Source organism: Xiphophorus maculatus, chromosome 12 (assembly GCF_002775205.1).
Source record: "Xiphophorus maculatus strain JP 163 A chromosome 12, X_maculatus-5.0-male, whole genome shotgun sequence".
Taxonomy (NCBI): Eukaryota; Metazoa; Chordata; class Actinopteri; order Cyprinodontiformes; family Poeciliidae; genus Xiphophorus; species Xiphophorus maculatus.
The window spans coordinates 13,313,782-13,331,648 of NC_036454.1; the positions used below are offsets into that span (position 1 = coordinate 13,313,782).

General features: G+C 37.7%; 1 protein-coding gene across 1 annotated transcript; it reads left to right on the plus strand.

Annotated features, from left to right (window-relative positions):
- The first annotated feature begins 1,593 nt into the window (after window positions 1–1,593).
- Window positions 1,594–17,367, plus strand: ercc6l2 (ERCC excision repair 6 like 2). The gene is made up of 20 exons (XM_023344118.1): window positions 1,594–1,865; window positions 2,268–2,677; window positions 2,793–2,909; window positions 3,036–3,229; window positions 4,014–4,107; window positions 4,294–4,361; window positions 4,478–4,685; window positions 4,789–4,929; window positions 5,311–5,427; window positions 5,519–5,638; window positions 5,725–5,796; window positions 6,517–6,662; window positions 7,728–7,823; window positions 7,986–8,085; window positions 8,670–8,822; window positions 9,333–9,416; window positions 10,432–11,380; window positions 11,459–11,613; window positions 11,863–12,026; window positions 13,724–17,367. The coding sequence occupies exons 1-20, from the start codon at window positions 1,838–1,840 to the stop codon at window positions 14,901–14,903; spliced, it is 4,596 nt and encodes a 1,531-aa protein (XP_023199886.1). The 5' UTR covers window positions 1,594–1,837; the 3' UTR covers window positions 14,904–17,367.
- The last annotated feature ends 500 nt before the right edge of the window (window positions 17,368–17,867 follow it).

Here is a 17,867-nt window from a genome sequence, read left to right on the forward strand (position 1 = left end):
AAAACCAAAGCAGTTACAGCTCACTTAGAACAATCAGTCAACAAAGTAAAAGAATATTTTGTGAAAATGTATGTTTAAAAGCACTTTTTAAGAACAGCCAGAGATTTGTCCCAAATCTCTGTGGTTCACTTTGACTGTATTATAGCAAACGTGACCAGAAGAAACCTAGATGAGTCCAAGAACTAGTGTGTGAAAGATCCAGACCATCATGTAAATGATTTGACATCAGTGTTTGGGGTTTCTGTATGAGAACATCTACAGCTGCTGCCCTATACATTTTCCAGTGTTGAGAAAGCACAAAAAAAAACAACACTATTTTTGTATGGCAGTACACCATGACAAGAAGTGGACCTAGGCGTTCTTCATCTGCAGTGCCATCGACAGGGTTTAGGGAAAGTGAAATTGAGGATGGAAAACTGCAGCCTTGTGTGTTTGCAAATCTATTCAGCATGAAAACAAGATGAACGCAAGATCCATCACATTTGACTTAAGAATGAATGTCATAGTGGTGTCATTATATTCATAGCAATGCTTCTTTTGTTGGTAGATTCCTTGCATGACATATATATTTTTTTATCCTTTGAGCATTTTATTTCTAAACACAGGAATTAAAACAACTTGCTAGTTAACATTGTTTTCTTTTTCAACTTCATATTTAATATCATGTTGCTTTTGCAACTGAAGGCTGAAAGCAAACTGGAACAAAATTATATATTTTTGTTGCATAATCAGAATTCTTACTTGAAATCCTGCGTCCTGCAGAAAATGTTTCAAAATTTTATTTATTTATTTATTTTTTACCGGAAGATACTCACCAAACGACTCGCAGCTATCTATATCAATTGAAAGTATTTAAAAAGGAAATTTATTTTTGGCTAAGAATTAAACAAGTTTTCAAATAATGAGATTCACTGTCAAGAGGCATTACAAACAAAAAATAAATAAATAAAAATACGTTTAAAAAAACAACACAAATTCATCAGTTTTTTCTGTAGTAGTTGCATGGCTGTTGTCAGATTTAATGAATAATTAGCATTTCTTGGCAAGTATGAGGTATATATTCATGTATATGTATATAATATATATAATGTATGCAACTGAATAAAGTAATCAGAAAGTAGATTTTACACAGGAATGGTGTAGCGAGGAGCCTAGATTACAACATTGGATTAAATTATTTAATAGTAACTTTATGATATGACATTAGTTTCCATTCATTTTTATTGTCCTGAAAAAGTAATCATAAAATTTTTCCTAATACACAGTAAGACGCAAAAATGTATATATAAAATAAGTAAATAAATATGCTGCCCTATATTACGTAGTAGTAGAATATGCAATCATGTCAAAATAGCACATCAGCAGAGTGAGCACAACTGCTGAACAAGGAGGACGATTATTCGGAGCACTTTCACTATAGATAAACAACAACGTTTTTAAAAAAAATACATTAATTGTGACTGGAGAACAATACATTTGAATTATGAATATATTCGTGTAATTTGCATCTACCCACAGTTTTACTTGTCATATTTTTCCAGGCTGTTAGATAAGTGTCGAAAGTGCGCCGAGGTTTGTAAAAATAGATAAACACTGAAAGCTGCAATGGAGTTCCGTTTGCTCCTGGCTAGTCTGTCGACTTTTTTATTTATTGTACACATGTAAATAAGGAGAGAGACGTAATAGCGACAGACTGATATACGATTCAATCTGTGTGACATGGCTGTCTGTTTCAGATTAAGGGGAGCGCTTTAATGTATCGGTTATGTTTGCTAAGCTAACAAAGCTAACCCCTTCCTAGAGGCAGAATACAACAGAGGAGCTTGGATGCAATCAGATGGCTTCAGCGTCTGCTGCTGTGAAAGGTTTACAGGACAATTTTTGCTGTACAATTTTTGTTGTTTTAAATTTTCCGAACCTAGACGCAGTTGTAATTTTTTTTCAGCTCTTGCTTTTAAGACGATGTACTTGTCAAACTTGATAACTGAAACAACATATGAGAAACAAATATTACATATGAGGAAAAAATGATACAGTTAAGATATCGGGATGTTTGTAAAAGTAAATTTCTTGTAAGGTTGTTAGTTGGCATTACCTTTGGAAAAATATCCATTCCTTTTTGTCATAATTAACATTTATTTGAATTGTGACAGTGTGTAATAACATGTATCTTTCAGTTTTTGTATTTTACTAAAATGGATTAACTTTGGTAATGTACTAATTCAGTAATACACCTGTCTATTTGATTAATTTATTCTGTGATGCAGAATGGCGGGAAGGTGACTGTTGTCTTGCTCCGAGTTCCCCTGACGGCATCCTGAGAGAAGCTACCATACAGAGACTGACCTCCAGTACACAGACTAATGATACAGCATGGGTGATATTCAGGAGAGAGCCAGGAGAGGAAGAGCAGAAGCAGGAAGAAATATCTATCACAAAACTTATGAGATTTGGCTTAAAGCAATCTATACAAGAGAAACCTGTGTTCCCTGGCAGCAACACCGACACAATCTTCTGCACTCCTTTACATCTGAGGGATGAAGACACAGTCCCTTATACCATCAACAGATATTTAAGGGATTACCAAAGGGATGGGATCAGGTTCATTTACAACAACTACATGACCTCCACTGGTTGTATCCTGGGAGATGACATGGGCCTTGGAAAAACTGTGCAGGTATAAGACATAGGCAGCAGAATTATCTTAAGAATTGTCTAAATGTAGGTTTTATCATTTACATGTCACACTGTGGCTTTGTTGCTTTTAATCCCTCCACTTTTTTTTATCATAGATTATAGGTTTTCTTGCTGCTGTGTTGCACAAAACTGGGACATGGGAAGACGTAGAGAACAACAGGCCTCAGTTTCTCCAAACTCAGATACCCTCCAATCAAAGTAATCCTAGCAAGGTGGGTATTAAAATATATAACTATAGTATACAGCTTCTCAAATACCTACTGCATTCAGTCATGTGCCGCAGATTATAGTATAAGTTTGTCATGAAGCTGATTAAAGTGTTGTGTGATCCCATCCAGGTGTTTCTGATTGTGGCCCCACTGTCAGTGCTTTATAACTGGAAGGATGAACTGGACACATGGGGTTACTTCCAGTGTGTGGTGGTCCACGGGCTGAGGAAGGAGGAGGAGCTCGCACGCATCAAGAATGGCCGCATCGAGATCGCTCTCACCACCTACGAGACTCTCCGCCTCTGTCTGGATCAGTTTAATAAGTAATGAAAATACAGTTCTTATACACCTTTTCTGGTTGGATAATGTGCAGCAGACTCAAACATGCTACATGTAGCCATTGATAAAGGATGACAGATATGGAAGGGTTGGACCTTTAAATTGCCGGGATCTTGCAAAAATAAAAAAACGTGCTAAAAGAGTGTATTTGACAAAAATGTATAAAACCTGTAATTTGTACAGTCAGAAATGGTCTTGTGTCATAGTTCTTGAGGGTTTACAAAAAAATAGATCAAAAATCATATCTTTAGCCCCATTGTTATCCTTTTTTAGTTGGCTAAAAATGCTAAATAGAATTCAGTTTGAGAGACAGCCAGGTCATTCCCAAGGAAATATTTTAGCTGAAGACTTTCGATTCGAATAGCAATCTACAATATTTCCTGATATTTAGGTCGATGAACTGAAAATTTGTGAAATCAGCCAAACTTAAAATATAATTATTAAACTATTCAGAAAGCCCAAACAAAATCTGAACAACACTACTTGAAAAGCTCGCGTGTTGAATGGTTAGCTAAACCAAGGTAGACAGGTTTTAAAACCTTTCCACATGGTTATATGACTTTCCAATTAGGTTTACTGCTACAATCGTCTGATTACAACAGACATAATTTTAAGGCATTTTACAAACAAATCCAAGTCATATTTAGAATCCACTTTTCCTTCATATTTAATTGTTGTATTATCCAGTACAAACACATTTGTATAAAGATAAAAATAACAAATAAATTTGATACTTAAGAAGTAAAATATCTATGTCCTCCTCCAAAGAATCAACTGGTCAGCAGTGGTTGTTGATGAGGCTCACAAGATAAAAAACCCAGAGTCCCAGATCACTCGATCTATGAAGGAGCTGAGATGTAAGGTGAGAAAAATGAGTATTTAATATCATCATGGATATTTTCTATGTATAGTTAATAATTGCTGATGGTTTTAGAAATATTAAGTAAAAGCACCATTATGTTAAATGTTTTCAGGCAAAAAATATGGCAGCCGCTGTGGTTGTGCGTTTTCAACTAAGTTTTCAATTCTTGCCTTTTTCTTCCATCAGAACAGAATCGGTCTCACTGGGACCATCTTGCAAAACAACCTGGAAGAGCTGTGGTGTGTTATGGATTGGTGGGTTGATATGATTTTATTTTATTATAAAATAATACAATGTCCTATATTATTTTATATTAATTTTATGAATTCATTTGTGGATTCATGAATTCATAAATGTTTATTCTATTCAGGGCCAATCCAGGTTGCCTTGGCAACTTGGGGCATTTCAAGAACAATTTCTCGGATCCCATCGAAAAGGGGCAGAGGCACAGTGCGACCAAACGTGCCCTGGCTACTGGAAGGAAGACTGTTCGAGCCCTGGTGAGGAAGATTGCTCCTTTTTTCCTCAGGAGAACGAAAGCGCTCATCAAAGAGCAGCTGCCAAAGAAGGACGACAGGGTAAGTGTGGAGACCCTAAAGAGCATCAAATACCTGTTCGAGCTCTTCTCAGTTTTTAAAACAATGATACCTTACCGAATCTCTTTGGCATGTTTTGTCCCAGGTAGTGTACTGCTCTCTGACAGACTTTCAGCAGACTGTTTATCAGGCAGTGCTGGACACTGAGGATGTGACGTTACTGCTGAGGTCTTCAGAGAAATGTGACTGCCAAAGTGGACGCACCCGAAGGGGCTGCTGCTATCAAGTTAGTTCTTTTTTTCCCCTCTTCCATGGTGTTACTGTTTATGATCTGTTTAGTTAAAGTTTAAAGTATAAACAAAACTATTCAACCCACCTTGAAAATTTTGACTAATCACTATTTAGAGTAATCCTCTTTTTCACTTAATATTTTTTTTTAGTGAACTGCATACTATCTTGCAGTTCTTACTAAGGTTTGATGCATTTTTTTGTTGAAGTTTACATTGCAAACTACCACAGTGACAGTCTACCATTAATTAAATGAAATGATCAGTACTTTAATTTAGGAAAGAACTTGGCAAATTTGACTTTGTTTAAATCTCATTCGTACATCATGTTGGTTATATTAAGTTTTCTCCAAGCAATTAAAGATCATTTTCATTCCCAGAAAAACTCTCAGGGTGTTTATGTAAAGCATCTGTACTTTACCTACTTAACCATATTGAGGAAGGTTGCCAGCCATGCAGCCCTCCTTCAGTCTACTTCAGACACCAGCAAGAAACAGGTACAAAATATTGTTATTCTGTATCAGGTTAAACTGACTCCTTATTTTTTTATAATGTTGTTGATTGAATTTATTTATTTGTTTCTTATAGGAAAAGTATGTGAGTTCCATCTGTGCTAAGGTTTTTCAGAAGTTCCCAGACTTTGTGCAAAGATGCAAAAATGAAGCCTTTGAAGCTCTTTCAGACCCGATATATAGTGGAAAAATGAAGGTACCGCACTCGATTGAAAACATTTCCATGCAGTCTTCACAGAAAGTTCCAGTGCTGTTGATTTGCGAGTGTATGCTTTCTTTTAGGTTTTGCAGAAGCTTCTGAAGTACTATCTGCAGAAGAGAGACAAAGTGCTCATCTTTTCTCTGTCAACCAAGGTGCGAATTGTTGTTGAGTGGATTTGTTGATTTATCTGGTCTTACACAGTTAAGTCTATGTTACTAGTACATAAGATGTACACTGTTTTGCAAATGTATTCATATTTTGACACGTTGCATCCACAAAATTTAATGTCTTCTTTGTAACAAACCAACACTAAAAGTAGAGCATAAGGATAATATAGGAAGTGGGGAAAAAATATTTGCTGATTTAACTGGGGTTTTTTTGTTACACGTACAAATCCGTGTTCTGTTGTATTGCCTCTGCTGTGAGATCGCAACTAGCCTGCAGTTAAAAAAAAGCTGGAATAATAGTTTTCTCATGACGTGCATTTCTAGGCATACCTTTGGGATTTTGACAGCAATTAGATCGTTATGGATAACTAGACTCTGCACAATCCAATGGCTGCTGTCACCTTATACCATCCAATAATATTTGTGGCCTCTATGAGGTCATATTTTTATGACCTGTCTTTTGCTTTTTTGGGACAAAAGAGGTCATGAAGGATACAGCATTGCATACTCTATAGCATATATAAAAATATACAGTCAGAGTTCCTAATGCTATCCTTTGAATATTGCTTTACATAGGATTTGTTTGTGTAGTGTCTTGTTTTTATCCTGTGTAAACTCTTACTTTTTAATGAGCTGCATTCACATCATGTGAAGTTATTTTTGTTCTCTTAATTTTCTTATATTAACGCCTGCATATCCTTTCAGCTTTTAAATATCCTGGAGAGTTACTGCATGGCAGAGGGACTGGATTTTAGTCGATTGGACGGAACCACCAAGTCCAGAGAAAGAGTCCAGATTGTGAAAGAATTCAACAGCTCTTCTCACGTCAATCTGTGCCTGGTTTCTACCATGTTAGTGGGAAAATTATACAACTAATACAATTTTGAAACATCCTGTTAAGCTTTAAAGGGGAAATATGTTTCAAGTTTCTTTTCAACTAAAATATGTAAAAAGCATTAACAAAAGAAGTGAGCCATAAATTACAGCAGCGTGATGGCATTTTGCTTTGAACAGCAAACTCTGGAATCAGAATCAAAAGAAAATTAGCAATAGGACAGTCTGGCTTCGGTTTGAGTTCATTAAGTCAAAAAGATTTATATTGTGATTGATACAATGAGGAAGTAAGAAGAACTGTTATCAAGAGTGCAATGGCTTGTGTAATTAACAAAGCTGCACCCCACAGAGGGATTTAAAGATACTTCTATGGTGAGCTTAGTTTTGGGAATAATGTGTGAACAACCACCTTTAACATAAACTGTAATTTATAACCTCAGATTTCTGTCAGAATTCAGTTTGGATGTAATTTCTGTTTGTCTCGTCAGCATTGTTACATTTATGCATCAGCCGCATTATTTTTCCCTGAATGCTTCACATTAGGAATCCTCAAATTTTTTTCATGTATTCAGTGCTTGTTGGCGAAAGTGTTTTATTAACTGATTAACTTTATGCTCACAAACAACAGCAGTTCTGTTGCATCTGTGGTCTGGCTGTTTACTCCCTGCTTGAGTAATCAGTCCTAGCCGTGGTGTGAACCATTGTTTGCTCATCTTTCAGCTTTAAGTTGTTGGTTGCTTTATATCAGTTTCTGTTACCAGTATGTGCACACATCCATTCCATATAAACTTTGTACTAGTAAATTCTATTTTTGGGAAAAAATAATTCTGTCTTTAGCCACAGAGAATTGCACATTTCAGCACATCACTTGATATGTTCATAAATCCATTATTGATATATGGTACAAGCTTAATATTTTTAGTTCATGTGACTCAAACAGGCTGTCAGAAGAGTAGGTCTTATCTGCTTTGAAACAAAATTGGAAATATTAAGTGTGATGTATTTAGTTTTATATTCTTAAGACTTAGGTTTTATTGTTTTACAATATAGTTCCCCTTTTAAATAAATGTTTCTTCTTTTAGGGCGGGGGGTCTTGGTCTTAACTTTGTAGGTGCTAACGTTGTTGTGCTGTTTGACCCCACCTGGAACCCAGCCAATGATCTTCAGGCTATTGACAGGTAGCTTTTGTTCAAGATAATACTTACTTCATATATTCTGTTATAACTTTTACTTTCCTTGGCCATCAGACTATGTTCTTTGTTCACAAATCATTTTATTCAGAATCATTGTGCATTTTAATGCTATTTATGTGATGGTTGTTTGTGTGTTTGTCTCTGCAGGGCGTACCGTATCGGCCAGTGCAGGGACGTCACTGTTCTCAGGCTGATCTCACTTGGGACTGTAGAGGAGGTTATCTACCTCAGACAATTATACAAACAGGTACAAAACAATTGTAATGTGGTTTTAAAAATAACTTTGTTTTTTAAAATCAACTTCTGAAAAAGTTGAGATATTGTTTAAATATAAACAGAATGCAATAATTTTTCAAATAGACAAAATGTGATATTTGATTATTTTTTATATATATATACTGTATATGTGTACATCTATCAGTCTGGTATTCATTCCAATTATATTGTTTGCTGAAACCTTTTAGTAATGTTAAAAATTATATTAAATTATTTTAATTTATATTAACTAGATGCATTAAAAGAGCACAGTAAGGTGCTGAGAGGAATTCATCAAGCTTTGATCAATATTTTAAGAGTAATGCCTAACTTAAAGAAAGTGTCTTGGGTTTTGTTCACAGCTTGGATTACTATCATTCAGTGTCCAGCAAATTTATGGAGAACATTAGCTTTTAACATACTGACTCACATTTATCCTCTTTGTCAAACACGTTTCTTGATCAGATTTAAAATATAATGTAAATGCAGCTCATTTAAGTATGAAAAAACATGCAAAATTGACATTATTTTCACTAGATTATGCTTTGTTATTTTGTTTTATTTTCTCCCTAACAGCAGTTGCAGTGTTCAGTAGTCGGTAAAGAGAGCGCCCGGCGGTACTTTGAAGCAGTGCAGGGAAACAGTGTCTATAAAGGAGAACTGTTTGGGATCAAAAATCTGTTCAGGCTGCAGATAGAAGGAACATGTCTCACCCGCAGGATTTTACAGGTTAGTCCATCAATGTTTCTTTTACGGTTTCAATGTGTCACACTGTGTTTTCATTTGAAATTTGCTTTTGTTTTCATTTTGATCATGCTTTGGTTTAAAGGAGCCAAACAATCTTAGATGTCTGTACATTTCTGTAACAAACATTTCTTTGAGGTTTCCAAAGGTCTTTCTAGAGATTTTCTTCAAACATTTTTGACATTTATTTTGTGGCCACACCAATAGTTCATCTCTTGGATCATAATCATTTGTAATAATCTGACTTTTAAGATGAGCTCTAAGGACAAAAAGTGGATCCTTTTAAATAAATCTAGAAAAAATTTAACTTTCTTGGCCTGGATTTGCAATTTTTTATGTTTGGCCCGAAGCAAAGAAAAATATGAGGAGGAGTTTTAGACTTTGCCACAAACTCTGTTTGCAAGCAAAGTAAGATTTGAAGGTTTACAAGAGTCACTATTGAGTTTGATTGTGATTGGTGAAATGTGCTAATGAATGCATGCATCATCCTGCCAGCGAGAGGGACAAGTGGAGGCCGGTGTCATAACAACAAAAACACACAAAGAAGGCGAGAAGGAGAACAAGACGATCCGAAATGAAGTGAGTAACTCCATCATTCTCAGTGCAGCTCACCTTTCCTAACTTTCCTCTTTTCCTAAGTGACCCATTCACTGTCCTATTCCCACGGGGACATTTTCAACAGGGACATTTGTCTGACAGTCAAACCAAACAACAGTTTCTTTCATGATTGTAAAAGAAAAAAAAATTGCATCTTACACTAAGGCACTTACACATTGTGGAAGAGTTTGGCATTAGATCAAAGTAGGCATATGTGTAGATAAATTAACTAAAATGTGGATACTTGTTTGTATTTTCCAGACTTTATTCCCCATTGTGTTGTTTAAATATCATATCCATGAATTCTTCCATTTATCCATTTGTTCATCTATCTTTCCACATGCTTATCCATCCATCTATCTTACCGTTTGACTGTCGTTCATCCCATTCTGACGGGATGTACCCTAAATATCTGCCATAAATTTATGCTGAGGTTTTGTACTTGTACTTAAAAAAATCAGGCTAAATAGTACCAAGCATGAAGGAAATTTGATTCAGGAAAAAGTATGAAGTTTTGAATGTGTATGAATACAAGTATTCAGCTTTTAAGAAAATCAGAACATTACGTCAAGTGAGCGAAGTACAAGAGGATGACAAAAATGACCAATCAATCCCCTGAATTGTTGTCACTGAAGTTTGAGGTTTCTTTATGTTTCACATCTTTCTAATTGTATTTGGAGCAGCTGGATTTAATCACTTGTTTGACCTCATGGCAGAAGGAGACCACACTGAAGCATGGCTTCACTTGCCTCTTATTTTGTTTTCTTCCTATTACATCACCATGCAGGACTCATGTCACTTTGATGTTTCCTTTGATTTGTTGTTGGAAAACATCTGTTTTAAATTCACCACTTGAAATTCACAAGGGCTGGTTAGTTTCAAGATGACGCAAAACGGAAGAGATTTTACGCTTTGGCTGCATGTTGTTGCTAAATATTACACCACTTTTCCGGCATGTGCTTTTCTTAAACTGTAAATTTCTACTGTTCTGTTTCAGGAGCATGGAGACAACACGCAGTCAAAGGATGAAGCACCTGAGGAGAACATGCATGTCTCAAAAATCCCAAAAGGTGTGCTGGATTTCAGCAGTGGGAGCGAAACTGATGAAGAGTTGCAAGGGCCAAAGCCAAAGACTACAAATTCGAGTGCAGGCCATGGCAACAGGAGTGGCAAAGCTGCTGGTGGACTTGTTCACATGAGTCTTCTCCAACATGGCTTCTCCAGACTCCTTGAAACTGTCAAGGATAGACAGCAGCTGAGGGAAGGAGACTGTAGTTCTTCTGCTGAAGGTAGTCCCTTTGAGGAGGAGGCAGGAGATCAAAAGATAGACGATACCTCCACAGGCATCTGCACAACTTCCTGTGAAGGAAATGGTGCTGCCCGCCTCCCAGAATCTGAAACAAAACCCCAGAACAAATCCATCGGCTCAGACAGACAAGACAGAGATGATGGAAATAACATTTTGTTGTTACAAAAGGGGGATTATGCTGAAAGACAAAGATTGGGCCTGAAAAGACGGCTAAATAAACAAATTGCAGTGTATGATGAGAGTGATGGAAATTCCTCACCAGAAAACAAGAAATCTAATAGGCTTAAAACTACAGTTGCAAAAGTGCATCAGTTTGAAGGATGCTCAGATGAATCTGAGGATTTAGACATAGAGGCACAAATATGTTCCAAAAGGGGAGCTTCAAATTTGCATAACAAAGAAGAAAATAGAGGCGGGAGGAAGCCGGGCCGTGGCAGAAGAAGGCAAAGTGGCGGAGCAAGAGACAAGGCAAGATCCAAGTATACGGAAGTGATAGAAGTTTTTACATCTTCAGAAGATGAACGTTCAGCTCCAGGGAGACGAGCGGGAAGGTCAGAAGTTGCTTCATTTACGAGTCTGAGAGGTTCAACAACTCCAGCATCTGAGGAAAAGGAGCAAACCATTGACAACGTGCTGGGTTAGAGTGATGGTTCTTTCGTTTTAAGTATGAATTATCATAATTCTTATATTAACCATGTCCATTATTTGTGTAAAGGACGTGTGCAAGAGGTGGTGTATATGCACTCTAACCAGCGGGTGGTGGGTGGCAGCAGAGCAGAGGAGCTGATCAGCAGAGCGGCTGTGCGGGACGTGTTTGAACGCAAAATGTACTCACAGCTTCCGGCCAACAACCTGCTGGGAACCCAGGAGGTACGTAGAAACAAACACCAAGTCCAGTGGCTGTTTAAATACAGAGTTAGTAGTAATGTGTGAGCTCTAATTTTTTCACGTTATACAATTCTATGGCAATAAAAATATTTAAAATATATATTCATTACATCGTTGCAAGTAGATCTTCCTGTACTGAGAGCTTTACAGTTTTTGTAAGATTAGGTTTTCCCTCACCATTCTAAGCTGTTTTGGTCTTGAAAATTTTGATTATGGCATTTTGAACTTCAGTTCCAGAGCCTGCCAGCGAGTTTACCAGACAACCAGCCTAACACCAGTGCCATCCGTCTGCAGAGGCCCAACGTGGATCATCCAGTGATCTTCTCCAGCAAGAAGATCCACCACAGTGGATGCACTACAGTCATTATTGGAGATACTCCCAAAGCAGTCTGCAGGTATTTTACAGCAGTTGTAATTATTATACTGAAGAATTGAAGGCAAGCAAGAAGAGTGTAAGGAATAAACAGATTTATAAAAAGAAATATAAGCTATCAAGGATGGCTTTAATGTATTTTATTTGTTAGGGGCTATGCACACTAATTACCATTTTTGTAAATGCGCCAGAATTAGCTAAAATGCAATTTTTCATCTCTTGTTCCTGGACAATGAGATTTTTTATCTTGGTAAAATCAAACTAAGGTCATACAAACGAGGTTAAAATGACTGAACTACACCAATTCTATCAATACAATAGGAAACTAAAACACAAAAAGTATAACAAATAATTAAAATTAAAGTTGCCACACTTCTGCCAGAGAATATCATTTTAAAGGAGGATGAAAGTAAGAATGAGAACTAAAATTTAGGAAGAAGTAGAATAATGGGCAAGAAATAAAAGAGGAGAGGGATTCCTGGCAGTGTTGGGAAGAAGGCCAAAAACCCACCACAGAAACAGTGTTGAGTGCCCCCACCTGGACCTTAATAACTGTTCATGTGTGTATGCAGAAAAAGACCACCTCTGAGGTTTCCTCTCTACCTATTTCCCAGCATCATGCCAAAGATTACCCAGCTATCATCAGGCACAACACTGAAAGAGTTTCCCCCTTTGCAACCGCAGTCCTGCTGAGACTGACCAAAAAATGATCGCGGAAGGTCTTCCAAACCCGCACATTCTAGCAAACATTTATGTACACACACACACACACGCACACACACACACACACACACACACACGCACACACCCCCCCCCACACACACACGTAGTGTTCATACACACAGACATAACCTCATTCTGCTTCATCACCTCACCTCAGTCGCCCATATATACAGACACACAGACACCTTTATGGTTCCAGCCTCACTCCCAGCGGGGGAAGGCTATATCTCTGCCCAGAGGTTCACCAGTGAGGGAAAATACACATTGGGTTTTATTGATGTCACCTCAGTTTGTTTATTGATTTGAATCCATATGCACGATAGGTTTTACTATCTTTACTTTTACTTATTGTGTTTCCAATGAAATGCCACAAATGGTAAAAAGAAAACAAGTCACTTTAATGTGCTGGTGTCGCTGAGTATGGTTAGATTAGCGTTTTTAACGGCTCCATGAAAGCAACTCTAGTCTAACCACATTGTTTTCTGGACATAACCCCTGATCTTTGCAGTACTTTTCATCTTAGGTTAGACCTGCAGAATATCTGAATGATAGTCTGGGAAGAATTACTCCGAAAATGTTAAATATGTGGTATGCATAAACATAATCTAAGAAAATGAGCCAAATAATCATTAAGGCCATCTTTGAAAATATTAAAATGGGTAAATTTGTAAATTTTAAGGAAAAATAAAACAATCACATTTTGCAACCTACTGTTAAAAATGTATTTGAAACTACTACTACTACTTTATGATACAGAAAATAACCTACCGTTCCACAATAAAACTGAGGTGTTTGCTGATTATATTTTTTTAGATGAAGTGGCGAGATTTATTTTTCCAACAAAGATTTATGTTTGTTTGGACAGGTATTGTCTATTCTGGTTGCTTTTAAGCACTGAAAAACATTTCTCATAATAAAGTTAATTTAAATCTTGCTCTGCATACTTTACCTTTAAAAATGTCACTAATTTTTGTCTCTCTGTCATTTTTTGCATAGGCAGCAACTGGAGGAAATGGCCCAACATTTCAAATTTGTTTCGGTCCATCAGTTTGCCGCTGAGATTCTGAAAGGAAGTTCATCTCATAGACTCGACTGGCTCTGTCGGTACTACACTTCACTGAACCACTCTGATGTGGCCGAAGCTGTCAGAGAAAACTTCCCTGACACGACAGCGCAGCCTTCCTCTCCTACAACTGCTGCTTTCTCATCATCTACTAAAATGTCAGACAAAAATCAACAATTTAAATCTTCCAGAGTCAGAAAAGTAAGGAAATACAGTCAGACCAGAAGAACTAGCCCCAGATCTCCACAAAGCAATATTTCTTCACCACAGAGTGGATCTGGCATCCTAAAAAATAATGGTCTTGAACCACCAAAAAAGGCAGGGATATCTGAGAAGAATCTCCCAGATCCTCTACAGGATGTTCAAAGGTTTGTGTCAGAGGAGCAGGAAGAAATGGTCTCCAGTGCCAGCAGACATTCAAGGACACAGAAGAGCAGTGTTTCTTCTGCTGGAGCCTGCCGAGCTGGTGGTGGTCTTGCCGTAGATCGGGCCAGCAGCCTCGGTCAGGGATCCAGGGAGTCTGCTGTTGCTGCTTTCCTGAAGCACACAGACAGAGACTGCCCTTCTTCGCCTGACCTCAGGCGTTGCAGCTCTGCCATGTTATCCAAACCCACACCTCAAGACAGGGAACAAGGAATCCAGGAATCCTCACTGAGGACGGGTGAAACATCACAAGAAAGTTCTGAGCCTCCTTCTGCATTGTGCAATAGCTCCCACCTCAAAGATCTTATAGGAGATACATCCATTCTTGATGATTTGCTGAAACCTAAAGGCAAGAATGTGCAACAGAAAAGCGCCCCAAAAACACCTCCCGTATCTTCTTTGCTGCTAAACCCAAAACCCGACACATCTTCTTCACTTAAACTAACTTTAGGTACTGATTCAAGCTCAGTTACACAAAATACTGCACTGGTGCAGACATCAAGAAGCGCTCGCAAAGACATCTGGGACATCCTCAGTGAGGGCAATGAAGAGAGAATCAACAGACTAACAGACCCAGAGGAGGTCCAGAAAGTTTGCCTTAACACCACTTTTGCCACTCGAGGTTTTTCTGGACGAAAGGAAAGCAAAAATCTCTGGAAAACAAATGACAAGTTTCTATGGAGGAAATGACACAATAAAGCCTGGGCAATTAATGACCTTGGGAAGGTTTGAATGGATTGTCCTTACGTTCCTCCGTTTGAAACTCTATTTGCTTTTATTTTTACATGTCATAATCAAACTCTTGCAACTCCTGCTTGCATCATTCCCATAACACAAAAGCAAAGTCAGGCTCATTTGTGCTTTAATTATTTCATGAGCATGTCGTAACACACAGCTGTTTGACCCCTTTCAGCTATTGTGTTGAGGTAAACGGACACCCCAAAAGAAAATTTGTGCTCCGTGTTGTGTTTAGCAGAAATTAGAACGTGCCAATCAGTAAGCAAGAGAAAGGGATGGATGTCTCAAAAGACCGCACAGGTTGTGTTCGTACTACTGGGTGGCAGATCGCGTCATGCAAGTGTATGCCATAGCCACACCCGTGTTAAATCGTACACAGGAAGAAATAAAACACCTTTTTTCCCCAGAACCCTAAACCACTTTTTTCTTTCATCTGCAGATTCCAGTTTTTGTTTTTTTTTGTTAATTGTTTTTGTCATCAAAGGAAAAAGATTTTTTCTAACTTTTTCTAACACCTGCTTGCTGGGAACGGTTTATGTCTAATCAAACAATGCCCTCATTGTATCTTATATTTAAAGCCATCTGTATAAGTTTGCCAATGATGGAAAACCAAGTAACAGTAACAGTTACCCTGTAGATATCAGGTTGTGGCACCTAATTTGGTTTTACAAGACTGTTTATGAGTCTTGACATCCTTTTTGAGCTAGATTGCCACTCATCTTTGCTTCCAATCCAAAATTTGTGAACTCTTTGTCACAAACTTAAAACTTTGTCCACGGATGGAAAACAGTTGATTTTGGTTAACAAATTCTTATGCCAGCTACTTGTTAATACATGCAAACTTGCAGTTTTCTTCAGCTTGAATGAAAATACCGATTTATATTGGAGCCTTTATGTATTCTACTGTTGATTTGCAAAAAGCAATAATGGATATAATGGATTCAAATGTAAGCACCAAATTTTTGTTTGTAAAATTCCTTAAATCTACTGTACTGTTATAGCAACCTACAAAGCGATGGTCGATCATGTGCATAAGGCCTTTAGAGAGGCACTGTATTCGTTAGGGAACATGCGGATTTTGTTTAAGTCATTAAATATAATGTACGTGGGAAGAATTATTACAACATTTTAGCGCAAGATTTATTAACAGAAACTTCAGGGTGTCTCATCAAGCTAACAGCTGCAGTGGAGGGGTGCAGAGCTTTCCTGCTCTTACCGTAACAGGCAGAGGAGGTCTCTCAACATTAAAAAAACACCTCTCTCCCTTCATTAGGAAATTACACTCAATTTGCCCCTCATTCCTATCCAGTTACCCAGGAAACTGTTAGCTGTAATTTGGGTTAATACACTGGCTCCTGGTCCTTCCGTTCCCCATTGTGCCCCATCATAAAAGAGACATAATGCAGATGCATAAAAACTTCTGCCAACCGAGTGTCTAATACACTGACTCACACAGTAAAGGAGGCTAATCCTCTTTCTTTTTTTTTTTTTTTTGCTCACATAGATCACCACTGGGAATTAAAAATGCTAATGAATTGCACTGGAAGGATTCCACAATATTTGTATGGAGCTCTAGCTATTAAAATTTGAAAAGACTTTTAAGTTAAAAAAAAAAATCTACTCAAAAGAGCAGAGTAGCAAGAAGTAGAGGGAGGTCTGCTCTTTTGCTTCTTACAGACAAAAGGAATGGAAAACTGTGTGTTTTACCATGGGGTAAATATTGAGAGAGTAGAGATATAAACGAAGTGAAGAACTGCCTGGGTCTCTGTTGCTCTGCCAAAAGCATGTGCGTCACTTGATCCATTGTTTAGTGTGGAGAGGTCTCTGCAAGCAGGCGGCTGCCTCCCTGCTCCAGCTGCGGCCGCTCCACTGTTTATGTTTGCTGGGCCCTTCGCCTTGAAGTGAGGCTATACAAGCAAAGCCCAGCCATATGTGAGCGTTTGGCCATCAGGAGAAAAAAAATCACTAGTCTTCTCTTTTTTTTAATCCATACTTCTACTGTTTCTCACCCTCAAGCTCAATTTCTTTGTGTCTTTTTATCTCTTGTTTTGTCTACTTTCCACCAAACATTAGCCACCGAACATTAGTTCGGCCCCAAACTTCTTCCTCATTTGGGGAAGTGGAAAGGTTGAAATAATCGTCTTCTATAAAAATGTTGGTCTTGGATGAGGGGGGCACAATGTTTAAAACTTTAAGAGCTCAATGTCAGATTATTTCACCTAATGTAAGAATGGACAGCACAATTCCAAGATAGTTAATCAGAAAGTGGTTTGCAAAGTTTGTAAAAGTTTAACCTTTTCACCTTTTGTAATATAAAACCACATGCTTAATTGTTTTCTATTATGATTTTATGTAACAAACCAGCATAAAGTCAAGCATGATTCTGAAGTGTAAGGAATATGGCTTTCAAAAAGAATTGTCAGTCCTGTTTACTTTGATATCCTTAAGGAAAAGTCATGGAAACCAATCACATTCCAACACTGGCTTGAAAGGTCAAGAATAAAGTTGTAGAGAAGTTAATTGCAGGATTATAAAACATCAGGCCAATCCGCATACTCCTGTAAACCTAACCAAGAAAAGGACGACCAATAACGCTGACAAACCAGGTGAAAAGCTACAATAACCCTGGAGGAGCTACGTAAGTCCATAGTTCAGTTGGTAGAGTGCTGACAGGACAATTATTATTTGCACACTTTCCAGGCCTGGTCTTCATGAAAGAGTGACAAGAAGAAAGCCATAAGAAGTCTTGTTTTCCACAAGGCATGAAAGACTCAGTAAACATGCGACGAAGGTGCTTGGGTCAGACATTTTTGACTTACATGCAAACTGCTTAGTGCGGCAGAAAACTAACAGTGTGATACATGGTAGGATCATTCAGACTAGATGCATTTCTTCAGCAAGAACATTAAACAGGTC